Source organism: Sceloporus undulatus, chromosome 1 (genome assembly GCF_019175285.1).
Source record: "Sceloporus undulatus isolate JIND9_A2432 ecotype Alabama chromosome 1, SceUnd_v1.1, whole genome shotgun sequence".
NCBI classification, from domain to species: domain Eukaryota; kingdom Metazoa; phylum Chordata; class Lepidosauria; order Squamata; family Phrynosomatidae; genus Sceloporus; species Sceloporus undulatus.
Window position 1 is genome coordinate 126,389,957 of NC_056522.1, and position 17,363 is coordinate 126,407,319.

Below are 17,363 nucleotides of genomic sequence, written 5' to 3' on the forward strand. Positions count from 1 at the left end.
TGCAAACCCAGCTTTATATATAGCTGGCATATTGCACCAACTGAATAAGGTTGGGGCCCGCTTTGTTTAAACTGTGTGGAGGGGATGGCACTCAGTTTGACAAACATAATAGGCTAGTTATGTGGCAAACATGCAGCTGCCATTATGACACACTTGATCTTTCCTCTACCCACATTCCAGTTTAGTTCTCTCCCAACCTTGCCAGAAAACTTCACCCAAATGACTAGGAACTTGTTATGACAATACAATGGGAATTTAAAATATAATGCTAAACTCATGGAAATTGTTGCTACTTCTCAACCCAAAGAGGCTCCTGTCCCTTTAAGAAATGTATAGTATAGAGAAGTTCAGCATCTGCAGCTCCTTCCATTACACTGATAAAGTGGTAGTACATGTACTTCCTGCCAGCTCCTTCCCAATTCACACTGGAAAGCAAAGGCACATCCTCTCAGGCCAGTCACTGGCAGGTCTATCAAGCACTAAAAATTTTATTTGGCAGCAACATCTGCAATATTCCATCTGAAACATGTCAAGTATTTGGAAAGTTTCCCAAAAGTCCAAGATTCCTTTGCTCTCCCATGTTTACCCTTAATCTGGGATCATAAAAAACAGATGTCTGGATGAAGGTATATGCTAAAGGGTTATCTTCAGAAGGAGATTCTTTTTGGTAGTATTTTGTTTGGCAAGCAAAATTGGGCTTGTGGGAAGAAGAGAATGCTAACCAGCTTTCATTACAAACAGCAAATCTTAGCACCTGTAGAAACGGGTGGGGAGATACACAAATAAATCACATAACTGAGTACTGTCTCAAGGGAGCAGTGTCAGTTTTCAGCAGTAAAAGAGCTGGGATTATTTTTCTCCCTTTTTTTCTCCCAAAAGACACCTTACTATTTTGTTTTAGTAAATAAAATAAAACCCTAATTTCATGCCCATTGACGACTAAAATAACAAGGCATATTAAAAAAAAAATTTGGATATATTGCTTAGCTGTAGGTATATGCATAGAACAGATGTTAGCATCTAAAACAAAAAGAAAAGACAGGTTTCTGGAAATTATGTGTGCCAGCACCCGAACTTCCAGCTAGATCAGTACATTTCACCATAAGAGATGAATTAAGGATGTTTCTCTTGCAGCCAGGAGAACAGCTTGTAAGTTTATCAACAGTTGACACAAATAATACAACAATTTTGACTTTGTACTTATTTTATCCAAGATAAATAAAATTTCAAACAGGCTGAGGTCAAGGCAATAAAGAAATTCAAGATCAGCTAGGAAAAGATATTTAGAAAGATGCAAGATATTTAGGAGCTTGGAGAGGGGAAACAGGGTCTTCTTTTAAAAAGTCTGGAATGCCCAGAATTGTCTCTGTCTATCCTATCTTATATAAAATAAGGTAACCAAAAATCAGAAGTAACCCACAAAGCTGTATGGAGGCCCACACAGCATGTAATGGGGCCTCACAAATGCTTACCAACCCCTCTTTTTGCAGAGCCAGAAAAAATTGAGAGGCGTATTCATCCCACTGGAGAGCTTGTGGTGGCAAGATACATTTGGCTTTTGGGGATGACAATCTGTGAAGGAATGCCCATAGGTCTCCTGGACCCATGACCCAATAAGGCACATCTTTAAGTGCTTCCTCTTGTTTGCTGTCAGCCTAGTCCTACTTCACAATCTTACCTGCTGCAGTACAAACAAGAGTTTCCAGCAAATCAAAAAGAAGCACAGAAGCATTTGCTGCAAGTGACATACAGAAATGTCTTCCACTAGGTCTCTTTCTCTTTTTAAAGGTTGTACAACAGTAAAAAAAAAAAAAACGTCTAGCCCAGGGCTAAGAGGTAATGTGAAGGACCTGGAGTGAAAAGTCATTACCATCCTCTCCACTACCCCTTTTTCAACCTTAAAGAAGGTCCTAATGCCAAACAGCTGTGCTATGTAAGGGGAAACAGCAACTTGTTGGCACAGATGTACCAATGGTTAGAACTGTGGTAGCACCTGGTCCAAGTTTAGATCTATATATTAGCCTGCAGGGACAAATTGTTCTGTCACACACCAGTGTTATAATGAGTGTGCCAGAACATACAAGCTATTGGCATTGCCTCGGTGGCTCATAGGAGAAGGCCATTAGTGTCGTGAAAGGAAAAGATCACAACAATCACTTGTTGTTTCATTTAGCAAATGAAATGCAGACCTGACCTATGGGCTCATGTGGAGGAGAATAAGACTCAAAGGATATTGCCATTATCTTTCCTTCAAAAGGAATCCTGCCAAGTGAAAGGAAAGAAAGGTGGTTGTTCCAGCAAATCAATAATTGTACTGAATGTAATTACTCCCAAGTCATCATCTTTTATTTTGCATTGCCTAACTACAGATGAGAAAGTGCAGGGCTCTGGAATTGAACAACAGTACTTCCATTATAACTATTTAGTTTTGGTGGGGGTTTTGTTTGTTTTGTTTTTTGTTTGATTTTTAGACATTTGGCCAGCACCACCTATGGCAAGGAGATACTCCTACTTCATCACAGGGCTTCCAAGGTTACTTTTCAAAATTAATTCATTGTGTCCATGTATTACAAGGACAGGGATACTTCAGTAGGCTGCTGTCATTAAAAGAAAAAACGTATCTTGTTTTGTTTTTTGTGACATTGTTTCTTCTTTTTTGAAAATCAATTAGAAAATGGACTAAAATTCAGAGGGGAGAATAATGAGGAAAAATGAGTAAATGTTATACAGTGGACCCTTGTTATCCGCTGGGGTTTGTTTCCAGGAACCCCCATAAATAACAAAATCTGTGTATGCTCAACTCCAATTAAATACAATGGCATAGCAAAATGGTGTCCCTTATATAAAATAGAAAAATCAAGGTTTGATACTTGAAATTTATATAGTTTTTAACATTTTATACACAGATGCTTGAATCCGTGTATAAAAAATCCACATATAAGGAGGGCCAACTGTACATTAGAAAATTATGGCACTGTTACAAATGGTTATTTGCAAGAAAAACATCATTATGCCCATGTTACAAACCATAGTTTGTATAATTAGTTTCAAGCTCTGCTTCATTATCATAATTGTATCAGATTTCCTCCTCCTTCAATGACACAGATCCAGACCGGTGTGTAAAAGGGCCATTTACAAGGCCCTTCTTTAACAGTGTAGTAACACTGGACCCTACTCCCACTGGCTGTGTAGCTGCAATCTAAATTTAATATTGGCCCAAGCACCTCCCCTCATGATGCTAGCAGGTTGCGATGCTGAATGAACATACAGCACTGCAGATTAACAATGAAATCCTATGCAAACTCCTTAAACCAAGTTGACCATTTTTTACGAATACGTTTGCATAGATTCAGTGTTAAGTTCTGAGGGAATAAAATTAATGGTGTACTTTGCAGCTGAAGTCCACTCACTGTAGTAACACATTTAAATTCGTAGTACAATAAATCATTCAAATTTATGATATTTATGTTTAGCTAAGTTTAAGGTTTCTAATCAGTTTTTCCCATTTTTTTTTTAAAGGGGGAATTCAAATATTGCATATGTCATTTACATTTAGCTCTTTCATGGCTGTTGGAACGAACTGCTGTTAAGTCCACTACTATCTAATGCGATGATGAGCAAATAATTCCCTGCTGCGATGTTCATTCGAATTTTGGCCTTCACCACTGGTTCTGAAACTATCTTTTAATACATTTTAAATCTGTTATAAGCAGAAACAGCTCTTATAAAAATGCAAACAATCTGTCACACTCCAGTGTCTCACTGATACTTTACAACAAAAATGGACAGCTTATTCTGAAACTCTTGTTCATATTCAATCATAATTATTCCCTTGTTAATACAATGTGTTCTGTTGTTTATTTGTGAAGCTCTCAGATCAGCATGGAATATGGCCTGTGTAATTTATGTACTTAGTTCAATGCTTTCCAGGACCATTAAAGATAAAAAGTATGCAAAATTGCCCTGGAGTTTCCTTGCCAAGCTAGGTTTTGTGGTAATACCACTGCTTTGATCAACAAACATTGTCTCTTCTGACAGTATCCAAAAATAGAGGCAGATCCTAAACACAAATGTAGCCCCATAAATGCTCTCATGGGTCATCTTCACTTCCATCCCACTGTTCTGCTGCATGGCCCAAACAATACTCCGCTTGTTGTGTTTGGCTATGTGTCAATATTGTGATTTCAAAAGAAATAAGATGTACCTTTGGTTGACAAGGGAACAACTAGTAAGCTCTGCTGAAAAGGAAAGGGGTATGATAAGCTCTAGGTTGATTGGTACTCTTGTTAGTAAACTATTTACATAGTGCTGAATCAACTCCAATAATGCAAATGGAATCAATATAAAGGGAGTGTCTTGTTCGAGTACTGCAAACTCCTAAAAAGAAGCCTCAAAAAGAAAGAAAGAAAGAAAGAAAGAAAGAAAGAAAGATCCCAGTCCTAATTGTGACATACCTGAAATATTCCAAAGCCACGGCCATTTGCAGAAACTGTAACTCCCACTGGCTGTGTAGCTGCAATCTAAAAGGAATCAGAAATTTTAGTACTTGGAGAAAAACACAATGCCCTGGATGCACTGCTAAGAACCAGTATTACTACTTTTTTTACCATACCTCTTTGGTCTTGAGAACAAAGCGGTTTTCTTTATTGATTTTGTATGTAACTGGAATTTCTTCACTGGATGGTGTGACTGTTACATCCATTTCTGTTTCAATGCCAGTAGTCAACATTGCACAGGCACTCAAAGCCTGTAAAGCCACCACAGTGTCCTGTTTAGAGAAGTCAGAACAAATGATTTTTAATATTAATGTTTGTATGGGAAACAGCCTGTCTTGTAGTAGCATTCTCTTACTCTTAGGGGCAATTCAAATGGAGCCTATGGACTACAACCCCTGCTCCAAATTTGCAGCTCACTGGAAAGATGTGTTTGCAACCTCTCAGTAATATCAACATCACCTTTACACAGTCACATGCTCACTCTCCTCAGTGGCAGAAATGATGATGATGATGATGATGATGATGATGATGATGATGATGATGATTAAACTTTATTTATAAAGCGCTGTAGATGTACACAGCGCTGTACAAAAAGTCAATAAAATCAAAGAATATATAAAGCCTGCCCATGGCCTTATATATTCTTCAATTTTATTGAGTTTTTGTACAGTGCTGTGTACATCTACAGCGCTTTATAAATAAAGTGGAATAAGGAATCTACAAGAAGGGGAAATCTGTGAAGCCCCATCCAAGCAGCCACAGATTTTCTGGAATGAGATCATCAGAGTCAGACCTGCAAGCCACAGAACAGGTCCTCCATACATTCAAGTGAAACATATACAAGGCTAAACCCAACACTTCGAGGACAACTCAGCACTTGCCCCTTATTTGTGGCACAGGCGGGAGGAGATAGACGTTTTGGTGAACACCTCAGCACCTTCCTAAAGGGTGAAGGTAGGTCTCTGGAACTCACATTTAGGTCTGGCGACTAAAAGCGAAGGGAAAGAGACTTGCCTTGGGGCTGGCTTGAGATTTAAACCCTCACTTAAGTCTTGTGAGTTAAGTGGGGAAGTCTTGGGTTGGCCTTCTGGATGCCCTTGGGGCTCAGGTGTTTCCGTTCTGGATCCCGCCGCGTATGGGGCTCATGCACGGTGGCGTGGAGGTGCGCGCGCGGCGCAACAAGCACACACGCCCATTCAACTGAATGGGACGCACCGCCCCTTCCACCCCGCGCGCGCCCAGTGGCTTGAGCGCATATGCTCAAAGCCGCTTTAAAAAAGTCCGCGTATGCGGAGGCCCCACTGTAGTACAAAAAATATCTTTCCTAAGATCTTAAAGCCTTATCACACAAGGAAAAAAAGCAGAAGTTCAACCAGATAGTAGCGCTTTTCTACATGCCTTACAACATGACGTTGCTCTTCCTGTGAGATACAGTTGTAAAAGCAAAGTCTTTTTTCTACCTGGAAAAAACCCGTTCAACAAAAGACTCACTTTAACAACTGTCTCCCATGGAAGAGTACTGAAGAACTACAATGTCATGCAGTAGGGTATGTAGAAAGGCACCACTATCTGGCTGAACTTCTGCTTTCTTTCCTTGTGCAATAAGACTCTAAACATTTACTAATTTTATTCTCACAGAGAAAAGTAACTTTTCCCATTTTATTCCCCCAACAATTTTGTGATGCTCTGCCACACTAAGACACAATGATCAGCTTATTATCATTATGGAAGAAAGATGCGAACTTATATCTACCTAGCTAAAGTCCTTCTTGCAATATCTATGGTCTCTTTCACAATACATAATTATAGCACCTTAATGCCACTTTAACTACCATGGCTCCATCCTATGGAATCCTGGGATTTGGATTTTAGATTTCTCAGCAAGGAAGCTCCAGTGACTCAATAAACTACAAATCCCAGATTTTTCTAGGATAAAGCTATAGCAGTGAAAGTGCTATAATTGTATAGTGTCAAGAGATCTTGTGATGGCTGAGTAATGTTACACCTAGAAGAAATCAATTGGAAAGTTCTGTGCTTTTGAAACAGTAGTTTGTTTGTTTGTTTATTTTAAAAAAAACTTAGTTTTGAATGACTGGATATGTACTTCTCAACACAGCAAATACCCATTACCATTGAATTTGTTTTATTATGTTTTTAGCCAGTCTTTCTTCCACCATGGAACCCAAGTGGCCAAAGAAATATCCCATCCAAGTCCTGACCAGGAAAAAAAAAGCTACTTACCATAATGTTTGCTAGTTTGCTCCATCATGTGCCCCCAGAACATACTCAAGCAATTTAACTCTACATTTTGGGGGCAATGTAGCAGGATCTAGTGAGTAGCTTCCTTGAAGAACCAAACCTCTATGACTCTTATCTTTGAACGTATTTTCATGCAAATGCCTACATCTCAAAAATCAAGGACAGAGCAGTAAATTCACCAAAGTTCATATGGTGCTTTGTAAGTCAGTTGGTCTACTCTAAATGAAATCCTGGGTGGCTGGAACCATGTTAAAGATTGCCATTAATTCTGGAAAGAGGCCAATACAGTTAATTTTGTAAAGATGACTTTCTAACCTGTGTAGAAGAATAACCTCCCAGGTGGTTTCTTTGCTGGCTTAGCCATTTCATAATAGGGATCCCCTCTAACAGTCTTTGTTGCTTAGCATGAGATAATAGAGCATAGCCTGCAGCCTCAATATCTATAGAACGTGGCTGCCAGGAATCAGACAGTTCAGAAGCTGGTGAGATCCAAAATCTGAGGTCTCCTGAAAGGGGTAAAAATACAGAAACAACAAAAGAAGTAAGCCTTTTGTAATTCAAAAAATTTGTAATCTTCTGAAGTTAATGCAAAGACGATAATACAAAGACTACAACATCAAAGATAAATTCACTGATTTATTGTGTGCTAGTTCTTTTGTCCCTAATTTAATGACAAATTAATTGATCAAATGACATAGCTATTTCAGACATGCCACAGCAACAAACCAAGATTTGCTATGGAGTATACTCTCAAGAGAAACCTGTGTACACAACCAAATCTCTCTGACAAATATAATAAAATTATACATGTTATTTCCAGGCACCTGTTTGTAATCTGTACACTTTAAATATTTAGGACAGGTTCATAAATCCTTGTTTGCCTTGTTGGTTTGTATCTAGCAAAATTGGACTTCAGATAACCAAATACGGAAGATTTTGTGAACTAGAAGGCTTTTTCCCCCACCCATTTATGCTGTGAGTATGCCACTAGCATCATACAAACCAGAAATAGGCAAAATGTATAGGTTTTGCCCTGTAGGGATTTGCCACAGGGTGAAGCACCTATCAAAATGTGATCTTTTTATATTTTTCAACACCAAAGTGGAAGTTTGCTTCCTGTTTAAAAAAAAAAAAGACTGGAAATGCCCTGCCTTCTTCCTCAGACACTAAAGCAAGGACCTGCTTCTTGCTTTAAACTATACTCCTTCCTCTTGGAAGCTTTCAGAAGTTGTGATTCTCTTTTTCTGCCCAATAATTTTTCTGGAGTCCAGGGGGAGGGAGGACCACAATACCAGCCACAGGTCTACATGGTTCCAGGGGTATGATAATCCCAACTCTGCCATATAGTAATAATAAACTAGTTATTTTAGTTGGGGTGGGTAGAAGAGAATCTGGGCAGAACATGTAATGGATTATTTTGGGGGAAGGCATGGTTAGCTAGCAGGCCACAGTATAAGCACAAGTATTCCACATTGCATTTTGCATAATATGGACATGTGGCATTTTGGATAATGTGGACACATGAAGCACAGAGAATCTCCTAACAAGTGACTATGCTCTTCACTGGTAAAAGTGGTTCCAAAAAAATTAACTTTCCCAAGTTCAGACATTTTTTTTGCTGGCCTTGTTTTCAAATGAGAAAGAGAAACATGTGAACAGACCACTGTATTCTACCTTGTTGTTCTGATCTCCCGTTCAGTATATCCAGAGCTCTCTTTGCATCTGTACTCTTTGCTAGCGATACAGCATATGTCACAAGGGCTAGAGTATGATTATCAGATATGCCTTCGCTTAATTTAAATTCCAGAAAGTTCAAAGCTTTTCTTATATTATTATCATACTGTAGAAATAAAGATAACATAATAAAAGATAAATTTTAATAGGCTAAAATAAATTAACTCTTTGGCAAGCAAATATGAACTATCAAAAAATATTAATCTGTGAATCCAAAACACAGTGAGTCCTTCTTTTACGTGGGGGATCCGTTCTGGACCCCCCCCTCCCTGCATAAAAGAAATAGCGCGTATGCATGTCAAGACGATATTTGCTACAATTCCATAAGGGCACAGAGAGCGAGAGAGGAAGGGAGAGAATTCTGGAACAGGTCAAGACTCCAGGAATGAAAAGTTTCCATTCAAGAGGAGGAGGAAGTAGTAGCAGCAGCAGTTATTTCCCCCGTTACGTATGAGACACTATACTTATACTTAGTCAAGGCCTCCTAAAAATTCAGGAAACTGTTAGTCAGGGAAGGGTGTAGTTTCAATTTCAGGTTGAAAAAGTTAGTTTTTGAATTACAACTCCTAAAATCAGTTCCCAGAAATTTGGAAGTAGTAATCCAAAAATAACTTCCCAACTTCAGAGCTTCATTTCTCTGCCAAAACTGTTCCAGAGTCTTCCCTAGTGCACCTCATGTAAAACACATGGAAGGAGATGTGTAAAGGGTATGCATTTTTTTTAAATATGCAGATAAAAATTGTGTTGTTTTCCCCAATTTCTAATCTAGAAAAAATAGAACATATGCCTGAATAACACTGTTTCGGCCCTTAATTTATCTGGTTAAAGCTCTCCTGGCCTGGACCTACTTTCTAAAGAAAAAGATAGGCTCCCCTTTAAATACAGAAGCTCCCCATCCCTTGCTACATTGAATTTTGGTTCATATTAAATTTTATATTAAATTCTGTGGTCATCAATTAATCAAGCAGAATGGTGGTTTTACCAAAGAGATGAAGCCCTGAAATACATTCTCTGACATTTTCCAGGGAAGAGCTTGCTCAGTGGGAGAACACACACTGTGTGTGTAGAAGGACCAGGGATCAGTCCAGAGCTTGGAGGAGTGACCTTTTCAACTGCAACTTCTAGGATCCTCTCAGCAGTGCCGCTATCATGCCAAAAAGGTATTTTCCAAGCTCAGGGTCAATCCTTGGTTCTTTCACACAGGGCTAGGAATGAGTCCAGTCTGAAACCCTAAAGAACTACTGGCTCTCGGTGTAGGGTCTATACAACACAGACCAGTGTTCTGCCCTGCGATCCCCTGGGGAGTGCACAGAAAAAAGTCAAAAATGAAAAGAAAATTAAATTAAGTTGGAAGTCAGCTTCTGGTTTTGAAAAATGAGTATCTTTGAAAGTTAAATAGTGCAGAGAGAGAGCTATAACCTATTTAAGGGTGAACTGCCACTCCTAAGAATAGTCATTCATCTGGGGGGGGGGTGCAAAAAAAGGGTGACCCAAACTATGGAGGGTTTGAGGGCCACAAAAACCACTGAAGAGGCCCACTTTGCCCAGAGCCACACTTTGCCCTCCCTGCGGTCAACGACTAAGCTAAATTAACCAAATATAACCTTCATATGAACATGGTCCCTCTCTTGGTAACATTCTGATTTTAAGTATTATTGAACAGCATTGTATTTGCTTTAATGTTTCAGGCAAGTGAGTATCAGTGTTCCTACTACCTTATCTGTTTGGTACTCTAATAAGGCAGCCATGATGTAAGCTGTAAGTGAGAGAGAGCTGTTGATGCCTCCTTGCAGTTCAGTATGTAGCACTCTTCCAGGCTCCTGAAATTCGCCACTCTGTTTCTGATGACTGACAATCCAAGCCGCAGTTTTTTCCAATATAAATGGATCAATATCTATGAAAAACTGAGCTTGAATGAAACTTCGTAATACGAAAGCTGATAACCTGGGGTGAAAAGTTCATTTGAAACATAGAGTTAACACATAGACTGATGTTTAAGTTGCATATCAAAAATATGTGTGCTGGATGGATGAAGCAAAATGTGAAAATGCTAATTGCACATGACATTCTTAAATTTACATCTTGCATATTTTCATGAATATACGTTTTGTGTCTGATCCTATAAATTATCTGGACAAGAGACCAAATGGAAAACTATATGAGAGCTGTTCTAGCCTCTGTCTAGCCCCACAGGGGAAAGGTGTGAATATATAAATAGAGTATATTTGGGAAACATACCAGATTTCTTTTAACACATTCCTGCCTCTCTTTTTCTGTTTCTTCAATGAGGCCTGAAGTGTGGAAAGGCAACTTTCAGCAGTCTGCTATACTATGAGGTATGTGTCATTAATACCCAAAAGGGATTCCAGAAAACTAGCAACAATTGTCTGCATTAAAACTATGCACCTTCCTAGCTCTGAGAAACACAAGAGCTTAAGGCTTGTGCAAGAATTTAACTTTGCTGGTAGGTTTCTTAACCAAGTCTTCAATAAGTCTTGATAATTCAAAACTATTAATACTATGTTATTAACTAAGTGGGAGGAGAGACCATTTACCATGTACTTCCAGAGTGGTCGCTGCTGCCGAAAGCACTGAATGAACCATCATCCCTTTGGTAAAGAAGCTCTCTTTGGTAGCCTGAAGGAAATGTAAGAACAGATCTGTATCACCCAGGAAGAGTACACAGAGACTTAGCACACGCACACACACACACACATTCTCTTAGCACTGATTGCTAGTTAACTGCCTAAGACCCATAAACAAAATTCCCATGCAAAATGTTTTAGAGTTTGATATTATTCAACAGTAAAATGTTGAATTCATGTGAATAATATAATTGGAGGCTGAATTGTTGTACAACACAAACACAAAGACTGGACTGTAATAATATTAAAGAGCACATAAAGAGATTTTCTTATTACGTTATTTGGTCATGCAAACCAACTGGCTAACCTTGAGCAAGTCACACTCTCTCAGCCTCAGAGACAGACAATGGCAAACTTGCTCTGAACAAATATTGCCAAGAAAACCCCATGATAGGTTCACCTTAGGGCCCCCATAAATCAGAAACAACTTGAAGGCACACAACAACAACAAATTTAGTTGCACCTTCACGGACAAGTTATTGATCACCACAGACCAATTATTACTAGAATTTAAAGCAGGCAAATTCTTTCTGGTCCTCTACTAATTACACAAAAAGTGAAATGAACTTTTTCCAGTCAAAACTTAATCTGCTGGATCACACAGACCTCTAATACCTCAGCATGCATAGAGATAGATAAGGTAAATGGTATGGAACATCGGAAGAGTTGTACTGACTCAGACAACAAACCCACCAAGTCCAGCATTCTTCCCAAACTGACCAACCCAAATCTTCTCCCTATGAGAAGTTGAGACCGTGTGCAACAGCACTCTCCAGTTCACCATTCCCAGGATGTGTTTTTTAGAGCCATGCTGCCTTTGACACACAAGGTAATAGACAGGCATCACTACTATTAACAATTGATTGTTTTATTCCAACACCTTTTTAAAAATCAACCAACCATTTAATAGGCCATCAACAAGCTTCTAGCATTGTGAGAGGGAGTGATTCAAACCTTGTTCTCTGGAGTCCCAGTCCAATGCTCAGACCACTTCATCAATTGGCTTTTTGTTGTTGTTATGCACATTCAAGTTATGGAAACCCTATCCAAGGGTAGGTGTATTTTTTGTTGTTTTGTTTTTTGGTCAAAGTTTATTCAGAGGAGGTTGGTCATTGCCTTTTTCTCAGACAGTGTATCTTGTCCAAGGTGGGTTTCAATGGCTTAGTGGGAATTTCAAACCTTGGCCTTCTAATACTAGGCCAACCCTGAAACCACTACACCACTCTTTCTTACTGCACTTTTAGGTTACACTACACAGTGTCAAAGTCTCCCTACTTTGCAACAATACAAAGAAGGAAAAAAAGAGAAAAAGATACAGACTTATTTTAAAATTAAAGATATCTTGTGACCATAATAGCTATTATTTAGTCCACAGGATAATCCTACGAACACTGCTTTAAATCCCAAAGCCAACTATGATTTAAGCAAAACAAATCCATCACTGAATTTCATTTAACAATTCAGTTATGACTCATTTAAAAATAGCTCTAATAAAACTAATGTTTAAGGAACTTAAAACATTATGGTAGTATAAATCAGTCTACAGGGAGTGATAGATTGTTTGCAAACTTCAAAGAAGCTGTTTAAAAACAGATGTTCATTATTTTTCAAACTAACTGTGTAACTTTAGGGTGGCCCAAATCCAGTTGTCAGGCCAAGTATAACCCATGGAGTTTAACAAAGCAAACAAAACTGTTTCTGTTGTCGGTGGCCTTTGTTCCCTCTCTTTGTGGGAGCCCGATCTGGGATTTGAGTCCAAATTTAGTTATAACATGACAGTACTAAAACAAACAGAATTATGCCACAGATTAAATTTGGCCATTTGTGTTCAAAAAGGATGCAACTTGTACAATGTGAGAAAAAACTTGGAAGTCCACACAACTACCATAAAGACAGATAACTTAGGTGCAGAACACACTACAGAAATAATCCAGTTTGAGACCTCTTTAACTGCCTTGACTCAATGCTACAGAATTCTGGGAACTGTTGTTTTGTGAAATATTCAGCCTTCTCTGTCAGAGCAATCTAGTGCCACAATAAACTACCATTCCCAGGATTCCCTAGCACTGAGCCAGGGCAGATAAAGCTGTCAAGACTGGATTATTTCTGCAGTGTGTTTTGGACCATAGTATCAAATGTAAAAACCGGTTTCCTACGATTTTTGGCTTTCTTGGTTCCCAGTTTCTAATCTCTGTGATTATAAAGTTGTGCTTAAAAGTATGGGCAACCCAGAAATCACGCTCCACTGGCTTAAAAATAAGGGGGAATTATGTTACTTTCATGCTCTAATTATTTCTTATTGTGAAAGTCATCTATAGGAAGACATTTAATGTTTATGAAAATTTTCTTCAGAAAACACTGAGAAAGCTAAAGTGATATTTGATCATACATGTAAACCAAACAGGTTATAGGCTTTGAAGATCCATTATCAGCATAACTGAATTCAAGCAAGTTTTCATATTTGCCATGGCCTTGGGTGGGTGGGTGGACTATAGCAAACTATTTATTAACAGGTAACAATATTCATACACTTGCTTGTTGAGTGTTTTGGAGAAACCATGATAAATGATACAGGTTGAGTTTCCCTTATCTTAAATCCGTGATGGCAAACCCATGGCACAGGTGCCATGCTGGAAGAGCCCTCTCTGTCTTAAATCCTTGGGACCAGAAGTATTTTAGATTTTGATATTTTTTTATTTTGGAATATTTCCATTTACACAATGAGACATCTTGGAGAAGGGACCCACGTCTAAACATGCCATTCATTTATGTTTCTTATACACCTTATAAACAGAGCCTGAAGGTAATATTATACATGATATTTTGAATAATTTTGTGCATGAAACAAAGTTTGTATACATTAAACAATCAGAAAGCAAAGATGTCACTATTTCAACCACCCATGTGGACAATTTTGGATTTTAGAATATTTTGGATTTTAGAATCATGGATAAGGAAAATTCAAACGGTAATATTTAATGGGCAATCAACTATCTATTTGGGAAGGTGGTTATTCCATTGTAAAAATCTCAAGAACATTTTAATATACAATGGAAAAAAATGACTATTTGGCTTGTATATATAATATATTTAAGAAGTAGTGACATTACAAAACAAAGTAGTTGACAGTATTAGTTTTGTACAGAAAACCAGTGGTGGGTTAGTCAGATTGCGCTGTGAAATCCATAAGAGAACCTTCCAGGTTGATCAGAAGAGAAACAAACTACAAAGCAAGACTGGAGAATCTGTGGACTTCCTTCTGCCATTGGACTCTAATTCCCATCATCCCTATCCACCAGCCATATTGTCTTAGGTAATGGGAGTCAAAGTCATTTGAACAGCTACCGGTTCCTTGCCCCAGATGTGCATGTTTGTTGTGAGTGTGAGATGTGAAATGACTCCTGGCACACAAAGCAATACATAAAGTGTGGCCATCACCTTCTATATTAGGCCTGATGTTTTCACTCATTCTGCCCTTCTGACCCCCACCATATGAACTATGAATGAAGCACAAAGAAGGCAAACATAGTCAATGCAGGAGGTATCAGCTTATTTCCAACATCATCCTATCTCCTACAGAACAACCTTCTATGCTCGCAATTCTACAATTAAAAAATTAGAGTAAAGGTAAGAGAAACTGCCAAAGAAATCCACATTTAAACAGCAGGCTTGTTTGTTTTTTTAAAAAAATATCCTACCTTCTCTCATATAGGACACAGCTTTTGATTTCAGAGTGGACTGGAGGTCACCTGTTTTAGTCAGATAGTCCAAGATATAAATATTTGGTGCAAAATTGATCATGTTTTGTTCTCCACATCCATAAGGCATTTTGATCAGGGACTCTAGACCATTGATAGAAGGACCCAGGATGTCACCTGAAAGGCACAGTTCACAACATAACATATTTATTAATTATATATTTGTTACATTTATATCCTACCTTCTCTTCCACATGTTTAATGCAGTGTACATGGTTCTTCTCACTCTTTACTCACAACAACCTTGTAAGGTAAGTCAGGATGAAGGCAAGTGATCCACAGTCAATCAGGGATTGTCTGCATGGGCCAAAAAGCCCGGGTTCTCACAATACTCATGTCATCTAGTTCAGATGATGCAGGCCAAAACCCCAGGATCAGGATCCTCCTCATTCCTGTGAGATTTTCAGGTCCCAAATTGACAATCTAGCTACCACATGACTCTCCTACTTGTCCCAGTGGCTCTGGATGTGCCAATACCAACAACATGGAAATGTGAGATAAAGGCCATGGGAATTTTTTTGTGTCAAATATTTTAAAGCCACCTGGGCCATTCACCTTGCTGAGTTTTTCTTTTTTTAATGTAAAAAGGATTCAAGGTTTACCATTAAAGGATACCCTAGCCTATGTACACAATTCATGGAAGGCAGCACACAACCACTGAGATTATTGCATGTATAGAGCAAGAGTGGGTGAAATTTGGCTCTCATGTTTCTCAAGCAATTTCAGAGGACTTCTTTAAAAAAAATTGGAGAAAAAACCTGACCAAAAATGTTCATCCATATCCCCTAGAAGTCAAGGGAGAGATTTTGTCACATTTTTACCTCCTGGGCTATCTTTGGGCCCAGAAGACTCCTTTTTTAAATATGAAATGAATAAGAAGCTGACTCTGGGTTCATTTCCTGCTTTTATTTTTTTTTAAAAAAATTATTCAAAAACAAAGACAAACTTAAATACACAATATACAAGATACATATATACATATAAAGAAATCCAAATAACATCCTATTGATTTACATCATTACTGAATCAAGCCTTTATCAAGCTTCATACGTTTTCTGGTTTTTCCCATATTTACATAAATTTATTCAAATCAAACAACAACAAACAAACAAAACAAACAAAAAAGCGAGAAAGGAAAGGAACAAAGGGGAAAAAAGGAAGAAAAAAGAAGAAAAAAAGCACACACACACACACACCCCAAAACATAGAAACATTTTTCATTGCTTCTCAATACTTATAACCTATTATAATACCCCCTTCATTTAACCTTTCTTTCTTTTTCTTTTCCTTCCTTTCATTAATATATTTTTATTGTGATTGAACAACTACATCTTAACTTCCTCATGTTCTATAATATCAATTTAATTATTATCCTAATCTACTTTGACGAAAACTCATTTAGATTATCCTCCCATACCACTTACATCTATTATATAGCTGTTAGTTTAATAGGATAGCTTAACTTCAACTATCCATTCCAGGTTATTTATTGATTTCAGTTCTTTAGGCCTAAAGTAGCTATTTTTCCCCATTGTTTTTTTAAAAATTCGATCACTTTATCCCATTCCTTATAAAAGTTATCTAATGCCTTATCTTTTAACAACTGAGTTAACTTATCTGCTTCCATAATATCATAGATTTGCCAGATCCACTCCTCTTTTGTAGGTATTGATTCTTTCTTCCAATTTTAGGCAAAAATAATTCTTGCTATGGTTATCAAATAAAATAATATTTTTCCATATTTTTTTCCAATTCATCTTCCAGCATTTCTAGCAAAAATATTTCTGGTTTCAATTCTATTTTTATATTTAACATTTCATTTATTGTTTCCAACAATTATTAGGAGTGTTCTTATAAATTCTAGCTAATTTGTCGGGAGACATATACCATCTGAAAAAAAAGTTTGTACCAGTTTTCTTTTAAACTCTGTGAAACCATGTGTTTTAAATTTTTGTTCCAAATTTTTTCCCATTGTTCTAATTTTATGGGGTGTCCAATATCAATAGCCCAATTGATCATATTTTCTTTAACAACTTCCTCTTCCATCTGGAAGTCCAGCAGTTTTTTATATATTGTACCTATCCTCTTTTCTTTTTTCCCATATAGAATTTCTTCTAATTCTGTTTTATTTTCGGTTATTCCTAATTTTTTTTGTATCTATTTTGAACCTCTCATAAAGCTGCCTATATTGAAATTTGAGCCCTTTAGTTTCTAAGCTTTCTTGTTTGATTATTTTGTATTCCCCTGCTTGTTTTACTAATAAATCCTTGTAAGTGCACCATCTTTGTTCCCTTCTCCTTCTAGTTCGAAGAGTCTTTTGTCTTCTAATTTTAACCATTCTGTAATCCATTCCAGTCCACATGCATCATAATATAAATTGAGGTCATCATTTCCTGCTTTTAAAAAGTCCTCTGATGGGATCAAAACAGCTGCTGGTGGGAATGTGGCAAAATTGTCTAATGAGCATTTTT

General features: G+C 37.7%; 1 protein-coding gene across 1 annotated transcript in view; it reads right to left on the bottom strand.

Annotated features, from left to right (window-relative positions):
• The window catches only part of CD109 (CD109 molecule), a 96,319-nt gene that overhangs the window by 11,164 nt on the left and 67,792 nt on the right, over window positions 1-17,363 (bottom strand). Inside the window, exons 23-29 of the mRNA XM_042446333.1 lie at window positions 14,833-15,009; window positions 11,045-11,126; window positions 10,205-10,433; window positions 8,430-8,595; window positions 7,071-7,261; window positions 4,613-4,768; window positions 4,455-4,520 (exon numbers count right to left, since the gene is read on the bottom strand). Coding sequence (XP_042302267.1) covers window positions 4,455-4,520; window positions 4,613-4,768; window positions 7,071-7,261; window positions 8,430-8,595; window positions 10,205-10,433; window positions 11,045-11,126; window positions 14,833-15,009 — 1,067 coding nt within the window. The remainder of the gene's footprint in view (window positions 1-4,454; window positions 4,521-4,612; window positions 4,769-7,070; window positions 7,262-8,429; window positions 8,596-10,204; window positions 10,434-11,044; window positions 11,127-14,832; window positions 15,010-17,363) is intronic.